The sequence below is a fragment of the Ursus arctos genome, unplaced genomic scaffold, assembly GCF_023065955.2.
Source record: "Ursus arctos isolate Adak ecotype North America unplaced genomic scaffold, UrsArc2.0 scaffold_24, whole genome shotgun sequence".
Taxonomy (NCBI): Eukaryota; Metazoa; Chordata; class Mammalia; order Carnivora; family Ursidae; genus Ursus; species Ursus arctos.
In genome coordinates, this window is record NW_026622919.1 from 25385472 (window position 1) to 25402176 (window position 16705).

At 50.0% G+C, this 16705-nt stretch overlaps 3 protein-coding genes across 6 annotated transcripts; 2 read left to right on the plus strand and 1 right to left on the minus strand.

The window, feature by feature from the left end:
- The first annotated feature begins 2798 nt into the window (after window positions 1–2798).
- Window positions 2799–10127, plus strand: NME1 (NME/NM23 nucleoside diphosphate kinase 1). Of its 3 annotated transcripts, none has more exons than XM_026513186.4 (5): window positions 2799–2899; window positions 4833–4962; window positions 7975–8076; window positions 9089–9201; window positions 9811–10127. In XM_026513186.4, exons 2-5 carry the CDS (start codon window positions 4837–4839, stop codon window positions 9926–9928), a joined length of 459 nt encoding a protein of 152 aa, XP_026368971.1. In that variant the 5' UTR covers window positions 2799–2899; window positions 4833–4836; the 3' UTR covers window positions 9929–10127. The 3 variants fall into 3 exon arrangements, with proteins under 3 accessions (XP_026368971.1, XP_026368970.3, XP_057173645.1); XM_026513185.4 differs by having other exon boundaries at window positions 2819–2899; window positions 4819–4962; XM_057317662.1 differs by lacking the exon at window positions 2799–2899 and adding an exon at window positions 3117–3187.
- LOC123001802 (translation initiation factor IF-2-like) lies at window positions 10122–13106 on the minus strand. The gene is made up of 3 exons (XM_057318219.1): window positions 12908–13106; window positions 12069–12853; window positions 10122–11103 (listed from the first exon to the last, which is right to left on the minus strand). The coding sequence occupies exons 1-2, from the start codon at window positions 13104–13106 to the stop codon at window positions 12174–12176; spliced, it is 879 nt and encodes a 292-aa protein (XP_057174202.1). The 3' UTR covers window positions 10122–11103; window positions 12069–12173.
- On the plus strand, window positions 12437–16329 carry NME2 (NME/NM23 nucleoside diphosphate kinase 2). Of its 2 annotated transcripts, none has more exons than XM_026513184.4 (5): window positions 12437–12533; window positions 13102–13230; window positions 13998–14099; window positions 14859–14971; window positions 16077–16329. In XM_026513184.4, the coding sequence occupies exons 2-5, from the start codon at window positions 13105–13107 to the stop codon at window positions 16192–16194; spliced, it is 459 nt and encodes a 152-aa protein (XP_026368969.1). In that variant the 5' UTR covers window positions 12437–12533; window positions 13102–13104; the 3' UTR covers window positions 16195–16329. The 2 variants fall into 2 exon arrangements, with proteins under 2 accessions (XP_026368969.1, XP_026368968.1); XM_026513183.4 differs by lacking the exon at window positions 12437–12533 and adding an exon at window positions 12753–12836.
- The last annotated feature ends 376 nt before the right edge of the window (window positions 16330–16705 follow it).

A 16705-nucleotide genomic window follows, 5' to 3' on the forward strand; every position in this document is an offset into this window, starting at 1 on the left:
AAGATGAAACCAGAAAGGGAGACAAACCATAAGAGACTCTTAATCAAAGGAAACAAACTGAGGGTTGCTGGAGGGGAGGGAGGTGAAGGGATGGGGTAACTGGGGGATGGACACTGGGGAGGGTATGTGATGTAATGAGCACTGGGTATTATATAAGACTGATGAATCACAGACCTGTACCCCTGAAACAAATAATACATTATATGTTTATTAATTGGATTTAAATTAAAAAATTAAAAAAAGAAGAAAATACATGTTCCCATAAAAATCTGTAAAAAAAAAAATAGTTGGACGCTCAATCAACCAAACCACCCAGGCAGCCCCCCCCCCCATTTTTTTCCTTTTTTAAGTAAACTCTACACCCAATGTGGGACTCAAACGTACAACCTCACCACAGTGAGATCAAGAGTCCCTTGCTCTCTCCTTCTCCCTCTGCCATTCCCCTCACTTGTGCTCTCTGGCTTTCTCTGTCAAATAAATAAATAAAATCTTAAAAAAAAAAAAGAGTCCCATGCTCTACCCACTGAGCCTATGGGGTGCTCTTACTTTTTTTTAGCCATTACGATAGGTCTGTAGTGAAATCTCATTGTGTTTTTTAAAAAGGTTTTATTTATTTATTTCGAGAGGGAGAGCACAAGCAGAGGGGATGGGTAGAGGGAGAGGGAGGAGCAGACTCCCTGCTGAGCAGGGAGCCCCCACACAGGTCTCCATCCCAGGACCCTGGAATCATGACCTGAGCTGAAGGCAGATGCTTAACCAACTGAGCCACTCAGGCGCCCCTCTTTGTGGTTTTAATTTGCATTTTCCTAATGGCTAATGATGTTGAACATCTCTTCATGTGTTTATTTGCCATCTGTAAATCCTCTTTAGTGTAATGTCTATTCTTGCCTTTTGTTCATTTTCTAATTGGATTTTTTTTAAACTGTTAAGTTGTGAAAATTCTTTATATGTTCTAGATACAAGGCCTGTGTTGGATACGTGGTTTGCAAAGATTTTCTTTTACCCTGTGTCTTGCTTTTTCATCTTCTTCTCAGGGCCTTTCAAAGGCGAAAAGGTTTTAATTTTGATAAGGTTCAGCTTACCAACTTTTTCATTTTAGGGATTGTGCTTTCGGTGGCAAATCTAAAAACTCTTTGCCTGGCCGTTGGCCCTGAAGATTTTCTTTCTTTCTTTTTAGAGAGAGAGATAGAGAGAGAGAGGGAGAGGGAGCATGAGCAGGGGAGGGGCAGAGGGAGAAGTAGACTGCCCACTGTGCGGGGAGCCCCATGCAGGACTCCATTCCACCATCCTGGGATCACCACCTGAGCCAAAGGCAGACGCTTAACTGACTGAGCCACCCAGGTGCCCCTGAAAAATTTTTTTTAAAACTGTTTTTTCTAAACTTTTTATAGTTTTACATTTAAATCTATGATCCATCTAAAATTATTTATTTATTTGAGAGAGAGAGAGCTTACACACTAGTGGGGAGAGGGGCAGAAGCAGAGCCCCACGCTTGGCTGGATCTCAGGAGAGATCAGGACTGGAGCCAAATCAAGGGCAGGATGCTTAACCAACTGAGCCACCTAGGCGCCCCTCTATGATCCATTATGAATGAATCTTTTGTTTAAGGTGGAGGTGTCAGTAGACGTTCTTTTCTTTTCTTTCTTTACCTGCATATGTCCAGTTCCTCAGCACCACTTTTTTTTTTTTTAAGTAATCTCTACAGCCAACATGAGGCTTAAACTCACAACCTCAAGATCAGGACTCCCGAGCTCTAAGCAACGAGCCAGTCAGGCATCCCAGGACCAGTTGTTGAAAAGGCACTTGATTCCACTTTGTACCATTTACCCCCACCTATGGCAGTCAGAACGATTTTTTTTTTTCATGTGTATCAGATGACGTCATTCCCTGTTCAAAACCTTCCAGTGGCACCACAACATAACCTGGCCTCTCTCCGATGGCATTTTCTCCCACGGGACGTCCACTGTAATACTATCCCGCGGCCAGATAAACACCAGACTTGCTCCCTCACTTCATGCACGTCTGTTCCACTGTCACTTCCTCAGAGTGGCTCTTCCCAACCAACTTTTTTTTTTTTTTTTAAAGATGTTATTTATTTATTTGACAGAGAGAGACAGCCAGCGAGAGAGGGAACACAAGCAGGGGGAGTGGGAGAGGAAGGCAGGCTCCCAGCGGAGGAGGCAGATGTGGGGCTCGATCCCAGATCACGCCTGGAGCCGAATGCAGACGCTAAACGACTGCGCCACCCAGGTGCCCCTCCCAACCAACCTTTTAAAGTTGTTTACTCCTTCATCCTTTCTCCCCTGCCCTGCTTTTTCTTAACAGCACTAACATAACACAACGTATTCCATATCGATTTGCTCAGTTGTGTATTCTTTGTCCCCATTCCCAACCGCACCAAAACCTCCCAAGTTTACTGCTATACCCTCAGGCCCTGGAAAAGTGGCCGGCATACAGTAGGTACTCAATAATGCAGTGCTTGATAGGCTGGAAAGAATGAGTAAATGTAAAGTGAGAAAGACCTACTTCTAGGTCAGGTGCCCGTTCGGACTTCGTGCAAAGTGGGAGCGCCACCTCTCGGGGAGCCAATTTACTCGGGAACGAAGGAAGTGAGTCATAGAACCTTAAGGGAAAAAAAAAAAAAAAAAAAAAAAGGCAGCTTACCGGAAGAGCAAGAAAAAGCAGTGCCGGAAGTTAAGCGTCGGAATGTTGCTCTCTAGAATGACATCCGACTCCCAAGAGGAAGAGTGGCCGAGTGGTGTTCTGCAAAACAGGCTCCCCGGGAGCCGATCCGAAAAGAAGCGTTCCGCACCGGCGGGTGCCAGGAACCACGTGGGGCTGGGGCGTGTTTCCGGTGCCGGCGGCCCCAGGAGGAGTTGCAGCCCGAGCAGCTGGAGGGGTGAGAGGGGTTTGGAGTCCTGAGAAGAATAAGGGGGAGATATTGGGGTCGGGGGAGAGGGGAAGAGACAGGGTCGGATGAATTCCGCTCTGAGAGGTGGCCAGAGGGATCGGATGGGAGGGCGGGGCGGGGCAGGGCCGGCGGACAGGTGCAGACCTGTCAGCGCAAGTCCCACGCCACGTGGACTTGCCTTTGTCCGTGGCTGCCTTTTCCATCAGGCCGCGACGACAGGGGTTGTGCCTTATTTGTCTTTGTCGCGTGCAGTGCTGGGCACGGAGTTGGGGCTCAGTAAGTTCTTGCTGAATGAATGAATGAATGAATGAGTGTGTCTCGGTTGGTATGGAGGACATTTATAGTTATAAATGGTATGGATAGAGGCTGTTTGTGGCTCGTTAGCCCCATTTGCTCCTGCGGAGTCCATGCTTGTCTCGAGCTTCCATTGGGAGTTCTCCGCCAGCCTTTGGGTTTTGTCTCTTTTTCTTGCAAGGGCAGGGCGATTAGGACTTAAGACATTTTCTTTGCTCTTTTTGAATGCTAGGCCATGTGGCTAGGTACCAGGGACAGACACAGGAACAAACCGTCCCTGTATACAGGCTGCAGACCGGTGGGGAGACAGAAACACAAACAAATCAAAATATATTAAGGTGCTATAATAAGAGGTTAACTAAAGTACAGGAAGATAGAGCCAGAGATAGATGGCTATCCTCATTAGGGAGTGACTTTCAAGGTCAGGGGCCTCCTCCTTTCCCATCTTGTGGAGGCAGAGCAGGTCATGAGCCCAGTCTTCTCTGTAAAAGGCAAGGTCTGGGACGGACGTTCTCTAGGCCTCTTTCCTGCATGATGTCCCATCTCAGATATTACTAATAGCTCTCATTCTCCCACCATCCACCTTTTACCGGTTTGTCAGAATATTCATTATGTGTGATAATGTAGCATAAGCATTTTATTGGGTTGGGAAATCGGGATTTTGGACCTCATTCTGGTGCTCTAGATTTGTTTGTTTGTAAAATGAAGGGGATTGTAACGAAGTAATCTCTCAAACCCCTTCCAGTTCTAATACCATGACTGTGGCAGTAGGTCACACTGTTTCATTCTGCCTTGGACCTGATACCACTCTATCACTGTAGTTTCCCCTCTCTGGATAATTCAGAAAGATGGTGTCTTTTTTTTTTTTTTTTTTTTTTTTTAAACATTCCCTACCTTAATTCTGCCACGGTATTGGCTACAAAATAGATGTTTAATAGAAGCTTTTAGGTCAGATTGGATAGAAATAATAGCCCCTGCTTTTGGACCCTTGCCCACCCTGGGATATTAGTTCAGGGTTAAGGGGATTGAGGAGGAATTGGTTTTTTTGTTTTTGCTTTGTTTCTTTGCTTAGAGAAAATTCTTTTTTCCCCCCTTAGGAACATTTCTTACACATGTGCTATTCCAGAGTTTTTCACGGCAGCACCTTGTGGTGAACACAGTCATACACTGCAATAGCACACTATTCTTTTTTTTTAAGATTTATTTTAGAGAGAGAGAGGTAGGCGCATGTGAGCAGGGAGGGGCAGAGGGGGAGGGAGAAAGAATCTGGAGCAGATTCTGCACTGAGTGCGGAGCCCATTGCCCAGCTCTGATCCCAAAGATCATGACCCGAGCTGAAATCAAGAGTTGGACACTCAGCCGATGAGCCACCCAGGCGCCCCAATAGCACACTGTTCTTGGAATATACAACTACCATTGTAGGCATGTTGTTTATACATATATCTTTAAAATGTGTCTTAAAAGTAGCGCAGGCTGGTGAACACACTAGGAATGGGGTTTTTCCCAGAGACACTTGGAGTTGGCGTGACAGAGTTAAACCAGCTTTATGGGGTAATCCGCTTGACAAGGATAATGATGTCGGCAGGATATTCAGTGCTGTTTCATCCTCCCAGCTGTTTATCCTCAGGACCATGGCCAACAGCGAACGAACCTTCATTGCCATCAAGCCTGATGGGGTCCAGCGCAGCCTCGTGGGAGAGATCATCAAGCGTTTTGAGCAAAAGGGATTCCGCCTCATTGCTATGAAATTAATTCAGGTAAGTGGACTTAATTCTTCATATTTCTGTTCGTTTGGAGTACAGGGGATCATTGTAGGTTAGCCTCCCCGTTCCCCCCCTCCCCTCCTTTTCAGCCTTCTCCATGTAAGGTGAACACATGTCCTGAAACCTGGAAACTCCTTGGTGCCTAGCAAGGTGGCCGAGTCCTACAATAAACCAAGTTACTGGGACTTTTGGAAATAGCCTCCGTTTTCCTTAGGAAGGCAGAGTTCTGCATATTACTGCAGCACTGTGATTTCTTTCTCTTTCTTTCTTTTTTTTTTTTAAGATTTTAATTTTGAAGTGATTTGCACACCCAGTGTGGGGCTTGAACTGAACTCAGAGACCAAGAGTCGTACTCTCCATTGACTGAGCCAGCCAGGTGCCCCTATTTTTCTTCTTCTTAAATTTTTTGTTTATTTTTCTTCAAATTTTTATTTAAATTCTAGTTCGTTAACATACAGTGCAATATGGGTTTCAGGAGAGCACTGTGATTTCTGACTTAGAGCCCTGGGTGTGTTTGAACTCCTGGGCTTGAGCTTCCTGAACAGATAATTTCAGAGAACCTCCCTCCTCCCACATCCCCGTCTTTGAGGCGGGGTGATTCTCAGCAAGGAGATCTTTTCCATCTTTATTTACCGCCCACTTAGTGTCCAGTGTATATTAGGCACCATCGGGGCATGTTGGGGAGAAAGCTGTGGTTTTGCCCTTGGGAAGGCCCGCGTGAAAACAGCAGAGAACAGACGCACTTGCAAGACATCTGCAAAGCAAGATTTCAAAAAATGAAAAGGAGGGGCCACCTGGGTGATGTAGTTAGTTGTCAGACTCTTGGTTTCAGCTCAGGTTGTGATCTCCGGGTCATGAGATGGAGCCCTGCGTCAGGCTTTGCACTCAGCACAGAGTCTGCTTGGGATTCTCTCTCTCCCGCTGCCCCTCCTGCTCATGCTCTCTCTCTCTCTAAAATAAATCTTTTTTTTTTTAAAGATTTAATTTTATGTATTTGAGAGAGAGTGAGCGAGAGAGGGGAGAGAGAGAGAGAGTGTGTGCACAAGCTGGGGGAGAGGCAGAGGGAGAGAGAGAGAAGCAGGTTCCCCGCTGAGCACGGATCCTGATGCGGGACTGAATCCCAGGACCCTGGGATCGTGACCTGAGCCAAAGGCAGACGCTTAACCAACTGACCCACCCAGGCACCCCTAAAATAAATCTAAAAACAAAACAAAACAAAAATGAAAAGGATTAATTGGCCAAGAACCCTTTTTCAGACAGACCTGGGAAATGAGAATTCAGGTTCTCAAAGCAGATAAATTAGTGGGCAGTCTTTTTTCCTATCCTAGAGTCATCTTTGGACTCTGCTAGTGCATTTTAAATTTAGTTTGATTTGCAATTTAGTTCCCGTGTGATGTTTTAGAAAACTGCTTTAGTATAAAAGGGACTAGATGGATGTTAGTGCAGAGCGGGGGTATATGATGGAACGATTAGTGCCAGGTGTTGGAGAAGCATTGCTTTCCAGAGAGTTTGCATATTAAATTGGGTTTTGAAGGCAACGTGAAAGGAAAAGTATTGTTGATCAGGCATTAACTGTGTGCTGGGCACATGTGTTTTCTTTGGCTCTCATGACAGCCCAGAGATATACTTACTTCTATGCCTGTGGTCATCAGTGATGAGGAACCCAGGGCTTGGTGAGGTTGAGTAACGTATCTGAAGGTACACAGGTAGTGATGGGGCAGGGGTTTTAACTCGGGTCTCTCTGACCCGTAGGTGCGTGCATTTTTTCTGTTACACTGAGTTTCCTATCGTGGATGTGGGCTTGAGGAAGAATGGGAGGAGGGAGAGCTGCCAGGAGTCTGCAGAGTTGTTTATATCTGACATAGAGGAGGGAGGGGAGGGAAAACTTGAGGTCTCCCCTCCGAAAAAACCCTATAATCTGTTCTGCAGATTAAAGATAACCAGAACCGGGATGCCTGGGTGGCTCAGTCGGGTAAGCATCTGTCTTCAGCTCAGGTCCTGATCCCAGGGTCCTGCCCCACATTGGGCTCCCTGCTCAGCAGGGAGTCTACCCCTCCCCCCTGCTGGTGCTCTGTCTCTCACTCTCTCAAATAAATAAATAAATAAAATCTTTAAAAAAATAATCAGAACCAATTAGTAGAATTGAAAGAGTGTCTGGGGAAGGGAAGGTCAGGTCAGTGTGTGTGAGGAGACCACGACTATCAGTCTTCCGTTGGGATTGGAGGGGGTGGCAGAGGATAAATTGCTGACATGGCGTGGTCACGTGGCTGTGTCATTTTACTTCGGCAAAGAACGATCAACCGGAGGCTGAGTGATGGGCCGTTCTGGAGGTGCTTTCTGCCCGCCGCTGTCCACGTTTGGGTGTGACTGCAGTGCACAGTGCACAGAACCGGGGGACGAAGGGTCCTTGTTAGACCCAGAACAAGCCTGTGGGTAGTGGCAAAGAGCGAGGCTGGCTGAGGGAGTTGGAATTGACACAGATGGCTTGCTGTCTGGCTAACTCGATTTATTGCTAGATGTCATGTACTTTTGAGGCGCTTGTGAAATACCTGTGGGGCTCGCGTAGTTCCACACCCGGCCCCTGGCCTTTCTCTTCTGAGTAAATGTGCAGTCTCCCTGGGACGTGGCGGGGTTCAGTTTGCTTCTCACTGAATGCCAAGACCCCCCCCACCCCGCCACTTCCCTCTGACATTTTAGTTGAGGCTTACTCGAAATGAATGGAAATTCATCGTATTGTTAGTTTTGCTGTCTAAGATGGGATTCGATTCTAATGTTCTGTGGTTTTATTCCGATCAGTCAAGGCCAATGGGGGGAGACTGGCACAAAGCTGAAACTTTCAGCCTCTCTGGCACTGCTCCCCTCTGGTCGTGTCGGGAGTGGACTGCGTTATAACAGAATCAGTGAGCTAAGAGCTCACATTTTAGACAGCAGTGAGTGGGAAATAACTAGATGGCTGGTTCTTAGAAAGTCTGGGGCCCAGTTCTCATTCTCGGTGCTGTGCAACAGGCTTCCGAAGACCTTCTCAAGGAGCACTACATTGACCTGAAGGACCGTCCGTTCTTTGCCGGCCTGGTGAAGTACATGCAGTCAGGACCTGTGGTTGCCATGGTGAGTGTGCGTGTGTGGGATAGCGATGTGGGTGACTCCGTTGGGAGCCAAGAGTGAGGGCTGTGACTCCTGCCTCGGACGCCGGGTCCTCACTGATCCACAGGAAATGGGGGCTGGGAGGATTGGGCAGTTAGGATAGGAGTTAGCTCTCTGACCCACCAAAGGCAAGATGCGTTTGTCTGCTGAACTGAAGACCCCACCGCGACTCCTAGCTGGGGGCAAGCAGGAGAGGTCGGCCTGACTCTATACTTCGGGAAGCAGGGAGACTGTTCCTTCTTGCTTATTGCAATAATTTTCCTCCAGGTATGTACTGGTTGTCTTCATTGCACCAGGCTCTGTTCCAGACTCTGGGGAAACAGTCGTGAATGAGATTTTGCTCGCCTACACATCTTGAAGGGGGAAGATGGGCAGATAATGAAGAAATTAAAAAAATATATATATATTAATGATTAGTGATATGCCCAGAAATGAAATAGGGTAATGTGACAGCAAATGGCCACTTTAGATTGGGTGCTTAAGGAACATGCTTTTCAAGCTGAGATCGGAGTGAGAAGAAGGAGCCAGGCATATACAAAATCACGTTGAAGAATAGTCCTAACAAGAAAACAGCAAGTGCAAAGGGCCTGAACTTTTCGAGGTACAGAAAGAAGGTTGGAGCAGCTGGAGCCTGGTGGGTGGCAGAAGGTCAGATGCCATGAGTTCAGAGGCACGGGCGCAGGCCAGAGCAGGCAGGGCTGTGCTGGCCATGCACTGGCCGAGCTCTGGGACGGATGCTAGCAGAGGTCTAACAGTGGGCATTTTTAAAAGGCTGCTCTGTCAAGAGTGGACTGTAGAAGAGCAGGAGTGGTAGCAGGGGGACCAGTATTCCTAGTGTTGGAACAAACAGCTGCTCCATAACTACTTCTTCAGTGTGAAGGGGGCTTTTTGTTTTCTTTCTTTGAATTAATAGTTCTCACATTTTCTGCTGAGATGGGTTTTTTTTCTTTGACCATATTTTCTTTTATCCTTGGAGGTCTGGGAGGGCCTGAATGTGGTGAAGACAGGCCGAGTGATGCTCGGGGAGACCAACCCTGCGGACTCCAAGCCTGGGACCATCCGTGGGGACTTTTGCATCCAAGTTGGCAGGTAGGAATCAGTGCTTTTTGCCTTTTTCCAAAATCTGAGTTAGGTGACACGAGAATTTGGGTTCCTCGGGCACCTGGGCTCAGTTGGTAGAGCATGTGACTGTAGATTTTGGGGTTGTAAGTTGGAGCCCAGCCCCACTTTGGGTGTAGAGATTAGTTTACAAAAAAAGATCTTAAAAAAAAAAAGATTTGGGTTCTTGAGGCTGGGATGGACAGGATTCCATATGCAGATCAGTTTGAAATCAGTTCGTTGTCTTTTTCCCCCTGAAACTGGTGTCTGGCTTAGCGAGCCCTCTTGCCGTTGGCCATCAACATCACTGTGGTTGTGCCTGTCTTGAGAGGGTAGAACCCGGCGCAACACACTTTGTTGGCCAGAGTCCTCTCTGCTTCGTCAGTGTTGCTCCGAAGACTGGAATACGGGGAGGGTGTTCTTCATCCTCACCTTCACTGTGCTTGTGGGCTTTTTCTTTTAACGTGGACTCGGGTGCAGGGGGCTTTGGCTTTTTCTGCTGCAGGGGCTGTCAGCTTTCTGGCAGTGGGAGCGAGGGGGGCTTCCGGGCAGTTGAATCCTTTGGGTCTTGGTAACGTGGCTGCCTCTCTCCCCATCCAGGAACATTATCCACGGCAGCGACTCTGTGGAGAGCGCGGAGAAGGAGATTGGCTTGTGGTTCCAGCGCGAAGAGCTGGTGGATTACAAGAGCTGTGCTCAGAGCTGGATCTACGAGTGACGAGTGCCGAGTGCCGGGACAGCGGACCTCAGTGCTTTGCTCATTCCATTCCCTTTCCCTCCCATGAGTGGGGGCCAGGCTCTCCCAAATCCACTTACTTCTGAGACCTTCCTTATAACCTGGAGGGGAACTCTTGGAGCTGGGAGAGCTCCCTGTACAGTATTATGTGCTACCATCAGATTAAAGTGTTTCATCCCAACCTAGGATTCATCGAGTCGGTTACTTTGTATTGCCCTATTGCTTTGTATTCTTTTTTCTTTTCCATTTACTCTGGATAACCTGAGCTAACAGAGAGTGTAAGTACTATGTAAATTATTTTTATTGGCCTGAGAGATCTCTGTCTCTCTTTCTCTCTGCCCATCCCTCCCTTCACTCCTGCATCTCATCTGCTTTTGGCACCGAGCCAGTCCGCAGTCCTTCAGGAAAGATCTGCTAGGTTGCCCAGATTGTACTGGGTACAGAGGATTCACTGGAAATGAGAGATATCCTTCCTACTCTTGAGAAGCTCTCAGGGACTCAGCAGATGGGGCAGTGTGTGAAGTTGTAACTACTCTAAAAACAGAAAAGCTGGATAGTGGGCCTGGTCCCTGAGAGGACTTCAGAGGAAGCAGGTGAAATCTTGTGAGTAGCTTTGATGTGTTGGGGCGCTGATTTGGCTGCTTTAACATAAGCAAGATGGAAATTTACTTATCTTTCATTTAAAAGTCTAAACTAAAAATCTAACATACAGTCCTGTGTCTAGTTCACAGTACTGTGTTGTGTACTTGCAATTTGCTAAGAGGGTAGATATTAAGGTGCTCACACACACAGATGAAAATGGTAACGATGCGAAGTGTGGGATGTTCATTGTGGTAATCATTTCACAACATATGTAAATTAAAAGCAGGTTGTATACCTTAAATACGTAACAATTTTTGTCAGTTATACCTCAATAAAGCTGCAGAGTCCAGGTAGGTTAGCAGCGGTGGTGATGGTGGTGAGGTTCTGATCCTTGAGGTTGTCCAGGGACTGATTTCCTTCTAACCGGTGTAACATGCCTTACCCCCTACGTGTGACTAATGGCAAGTTGGGAAGGGAAGTGGATTGTTTCTTTGAAGAACTGTCACCCTGAATTTACCATCTTTGCTCCCCCTTCCATCCCGCTGGCCAGAACTTCTTCATGGGCAAGCCTCTTGCTGCAAGAGAACGTGGAAAGTGTTATTTTTATTTAGGCACCCTTGTGCCTAGAGAATACTCCGGAGCTCTCCTATGTGAAGGGGGAAGCTGAGAATACATACTGGGGACAATTACTTTTGCCATAAACTTTAGGGTTTCTTTCCTGGTATTCTCCCTGTTCACCTGGCTTTAGTAGAGGCAGTGGAGAGGAGGGGAGTTGGGGTGGGAGCTACCGTGTTTTCCCAGTTTCACTGGGGTGTGCCTGATGAAACTGTAAGATTATTTCAAGTATGCAATGAGAGTTGACACGTATAATTTGTGAAAGGATTTCCTCCACGGGGGCTACTTTCCTTCCATGCAGCTGAGGACTAGATGCATTTCTGTTTCACACAAAGCATGGCCTGTGTGTTTGGGGCAGAGAGAAAGTACCGGCACCTTTGGGGATTGAGTATGTGTGTAGTGAGGCAACGGATCACACCTTGCCCAGTTAAGGGCTGTCTTTCCAGAAAGGACAGGGAATGTGAAAGGCAGAACGCTGCTATGAACCATACCGCAGAAGCTCTTCGTGCCTGGACCAAGGGGGCAAACAGCTCCCCAGAGGAATTCCCAGCCTCTTTTCCACTGGTGACATTGAGTAACTGAAAACGAAGCCCGAATTAGTGCTTCACCTTGAAGCCAAAGGGAACACTGGTCTCTCCAGAATGAGGACTGTGCTTTAACGCTCGGCAACTAGCAGTCTGGGAAGCCAAGGTGGACCAGAGGGCTGGGGTGCAAGGGCACCTGGCTCCGGGGGGCCCAGTCAGACCAGGTTCCACACTCCGCACTGACAAACCCAAAGGCAGGCCAGTCGAGGTGGAACAAGAAGAGAATTTATTTCAGGGAGGCCAACAGGAAAGACTGGACCAACGTCTCAACGACGGTCTCTAAGCGCTGAAAATACTCCGGGTTTCTATTCGGAGACTGTGGGACAAAGGTCGGTGTGTACCTGCAGGTGGGCGTTGAAGGTCAACTCCAGCGGTGTCTTGGGGTTGGTCCTGCGGAGTCCTGCTCAGGGCGGTCCTCGTTGCTCGAGGGGCAGTTTCGGTTCCCATCACGGGATGCTTTGCCTGCGGAGATAAACTGGGAAGAGGAATTCGAGGTCAACATGGAGGCCGCCGAAGTCCTCTGTCAACGCGGCAGGTACCGGCTGTCCGTGCGGTCGCCGGGAGCGCTCGGGTGAGGTTCCGGGGAGGGACAGACACGAGGCCTCCGACCATCTCCGGGGACAGGCACGGCTGGACGGGCGTCCGGACGGGCCGCGAGGAGGGGCTCGCCGCCTCCCCCGCCGCGAAGCTGGGCGCCACCCAAGGGCGGGGAGCTGGGTGCGGTCGCGGCAGGTCTGACCGTGTGAGAGCGTCTGGAGTCTGGTCCGGGTCTGTGTCCGGCTGGAGAGCCTGAGCGCACGGGCAGCGTGAGTGTGCGCGGGCGTGCGCGCGTGGGGCAGGAGGTGGGGCGGGAGGGCTGCGGGCCGCACGTGCCGAGTCCCAGCCGCGGGCACCCCCCGCCCCCGGGAGAGGAAGCCACTTCCTGCTCCCGAGCCCCCAGCGCCCCCTCGCCGGCCCGGGGCGTGGACAGAGATCTCGGGCCGCGTCGGCCTCACGGGTTGGGCGGCGGGGCGTCCGGGGTGTGGCCGTCGCGCGGCCCTCCTCCCGATCCGCTCCGGGCCCCGCCGCTCGCTCCACGTCTCGTCTCCCGCCGCGCAGCCAGCTTCCCGGTGAGGCGCTGGGGGTGCTTACCCCGCCGCCCCCCCGGGCCCCTCCCCAAGAACGCGCTAGCCTCCCGCACCCCCCCCCCGGGCCCTGCGCCGGATCCCCTCCCGCGGGGCGGGGGCGGCCGGCGGGCGGTGTCCCCGCGGAGCGGACGGAGGGCCCGGGGCGCCCGCGGGGTGGGGATGCGGGGGAGGCGCGGGCCGGGGGGAGGGCGGCCGGGGTCCTGTGTCCGCGCGGCCGCCGGGCCCTGAACCGACCTGTCGCCCGCAGGCCATGGCCCACCAGGAGCGCACGTTCATTGCCATCAAGCCGGACGGCGTGCAGCGCGGCCTAGTGGGCGAGATCATCAAGCGCTTCGAGCAGAAGGGGTTCCGCCTCGTGGCCATGAAGTTCCTGCAGGTAACGCGGCACCCCTCCCCTGCCCCCGCTCCCAGGTGCCCGGCGGCGGGCGCTCCGCTTGCTCACCCGCCGCCACTTACCGCCCCCCCCCCCAAGGCTCTAGCCCCGCGGCGATCCTGGCGCCCCAGCCTGGCCCCAGGCCCGCGCGCTCGGGCGCCCTCGCAAGGTTAAGTGGAGATGACGTGACGGCCGGCTGGCGAGTGGTGGAGAGAGCCTGTCCCCCGGGCGGGCCGCGCGGGCCGCACGTGTCCATGGTGGGAGCTCCCCCCCCGCCCCCGGTTTAGGGCAGGGCCCGGCACTTACACACTTTACATCTGGGGTCCAGATCTGGACTTTCAGGGAGAAGTCAGTCTTGATATCTTAACCAAGCCCATCTGGGAAGAGAAGAACGTTTTCACTTAACATGTGAAATGTCCGAAAGGGCACTGGAAATGGGCCAGAAGAGTTGACATGACCTCTCTCCGACGTATTTCCTTCAAAGACAGACAGCGCTTAACCCTCCACATCTAGATTCTCGGCCATCTACTTCTTAGGATGATAACCCCACTAATACCACTGACATTTTGAGGATGTCTTCATGATCCAAACAGTCTTTCTGCTAAAAGAGTATCTGTGGCAGGGTTTGGGTAGGATTTCTATATGCGCCTTATGAATGTTGCAGGACTTGGAGAACCTGCCTTGGGAATGGGGGGTTCTGAGGATGGGACAGAGCCATTTTTCAGCCCTTTGGGTGTACATCCTAACTGTGACCTCCTGTTTTGTGCCAGGCCTCCGAGGAGCTCCTCAAGCAGCACTACATTGACCTGAAGGACCGTCCCTTCTTCCCGGGGCTTGTGAAGTACATGAACTCCGGGCCGGTTGTGGCCATGGCAAGTGCTTGTGGGGGCTGGGAGTGGAGGGCCGGGAATAAGGGCTGGTGCAGAACCCAGCTTGCTCAATGCCAGCAGCGTGTCCTCTGTTTAGACATCTTCCCGGCCACTCCAGATTCCTTGTTTGACAAATGGAGCCTGCTGGAGTTACTTAGTGAACAGAGCAACTAGGAGCTTGGGAGGAAAAAGCATGGGGAACCAGACCTTAGAAAAAGTTCTGTATGACCCACTGCTAGAAATGGAGCAGTCTCTTTCCTCCTCTGGCATCAATGTCCAGCTGGGAATGAAGAAGAATAGAAAGTTCAGGAGGGAGGCACTGAAATTGGTCCCGATTCTCGGAGGACAGCTCTTTGTTCGTGTTTTTCCCCCGGGCTGCACTTTCTGCTTTCATGGGAATCTTCACCGTGTCCTGCACTCCTGTCCTTCCCCCGATCCTGTTCCAGCACGATCACTTTCCTCTCCCGCTTCATCACTTTCTCCTTGTGCTGTGGCTGCCTGAGGTTCTTTGTCCTGTTCATCCTCTTCTCAGGCGGGAAGTCCCCAGCTTGGGTGGATGGTTTCTCTGTATCCGAGCTGTCCACTCGGGATGGAGCACAGAGCGTCTCCTACAGGCCGCTGCTGTCTCGTATTGGGGTGAGCTGCTTAACCGTGTCACCGATGGGCCTGACAGAAGCATGCCGTGAGGCAGGGACGAAGGTTTGTCCGGAGTGGTCCCAGCTGACAGATCTGATGACAGTTCCTCTTCCCGACTGTTTCCAGGTCTGGGAGGGACTGAATGTGGTCAAGACGGGGCGAATGATGCTTGGGGAGACCAACCCAGCGGATTCGAAGCCAGGCACCATTCGTGGGGACTTCTGCATTCAAGTTGGCAGGTAAGCCCTGAGGGGTGCTGGCGACTTTTTCTCAAAAGGCACTTCAGTGGGGATATGAAACATTTTAGGTGTATCCCAATTTCAGGAAAATCTGAACTTTTAAAATTAGGTGGTAATGATCACTGGATGAAGGTTTTCTTCAATAGTTATTTCCCTAGGCTACTTAAAATTTTACCTAAGGCCTTGCACCAGGGAGCTGTGTGTGGTAGGTCCCGTGGGACACGGCAGAAAGCGCAGAGTGTGGGGAATGCCTCGGCTATGCTCCTTGTGGTGCCCTGGCTGTGGGTGCACCACTTAACCTTTTGGTTCCCTCACTGTATAAAATCTGTACAAACACTTTGTACAGAGTTTTAAGATCCAGGTGGAATAAAGGGATTTCAGTGAGCGTGAATGTTTCAGTTGGGCTTTGCAAGTGAATGTTTATGAAAACGCAGCAGAAAGGGCCGTTGACCCCACCTAGTTTGGTTATTGGTCCGTTATCCCTGTGTTTCAAAATTCAAGAAGTAATGTTTTGTGGCACAGCGGTCTTGGGGTACAGGCCCTGTTTTGGAAACTGGGGAGTATGTATAATAAAGTTGAGCCCGGGGATACTTTTGATCAAATACATTTACAATTTTATAGTTTTTCTTTTTTAAGAGAGAGAGTAGGGGTTTGGGGTTGGGTGGGGGGGAAGAGGAAGAGGGAGAGAGAATCCCAAGCTGACTTTGCGCTGAGTGCAGAGCCCCAGTGGGCCTCGATCTCACAACCCTGAGATCACGACCCAAGCCAAAATCAAGAGTCAGATGCTCAACTGACTGAGCCACCCAGGCGCCCCTGATTTTATAGTTGCTTTTAAGAGGAAATACTTTGGGGGTAGATCAAGTGGTACTTTGGCTGAAAAGGTCTGCAGTGACTGTCCTTTGCCTTAGCCGTAAACAGACTTTGGCACTTTAAAATGTGGTTAAGTTGGGGCGCCTGGGTGGCTTAGTCAGTGAAGCGTCTGACTCTTTATCTCAGCTCAGGTCTTGATCTCAAGCCCCATGTTGGGCTCCATACTGGGTGTGGAGGCTACTTTAAATAAATAAATAAATAAAATGTGGTAACTAGTAATTGTTCTCTTTCTTAGGAACATCATTCATGGCAGTGATTCAGTAAAAAGTGCAGAGAAAGAAATCAGCCTATGGTTTAAGCCTGAAGAGCTGGTCCACTACAAGTCTTGTGCTTTTGACTGGATCTATGAATAAAGGGGGACAAAGCATCCATCCCCTTTGGCATCACTTGACGTGTCCCTGGACACAGCTCTTCATTCCGGTGACTTGGAAGTACTAGAATCCATTTTTTCTAAAACGTACTTACCAATAAAGCCTTTGGAAACTGTGCGTCCTCGTGTGCTTACTTGATACTGCACTGGAAGAAGGGATTTGGTTCCTTGGCTTTCGTAGCATTATCCGGAACTCGGTGATCCTGCTTGCTGTGGAAGAACGATCTGACCCCTTCTCAGCACCGGGATGTACTGCTAGACTCTAGGAGGTAAAGTAGAGAGGCTGAAGAGGACAAGTGTGGCATTGGCTGTGTGTCCAAAGGAAATAATGAAAAAAATATCCCAGCCACCTTAGAGGTTGTAGAAATGTGTATTTCTATACAGTGAGTTTGTTGAAGCTTGAGTGAAACACAAGAGTAGTCAAGTTGTCCAGATTTACATCTTTGTTGACTGGTAACGGGGCAAGTTAGGAGGAAATGGAAGTCTAACGACAT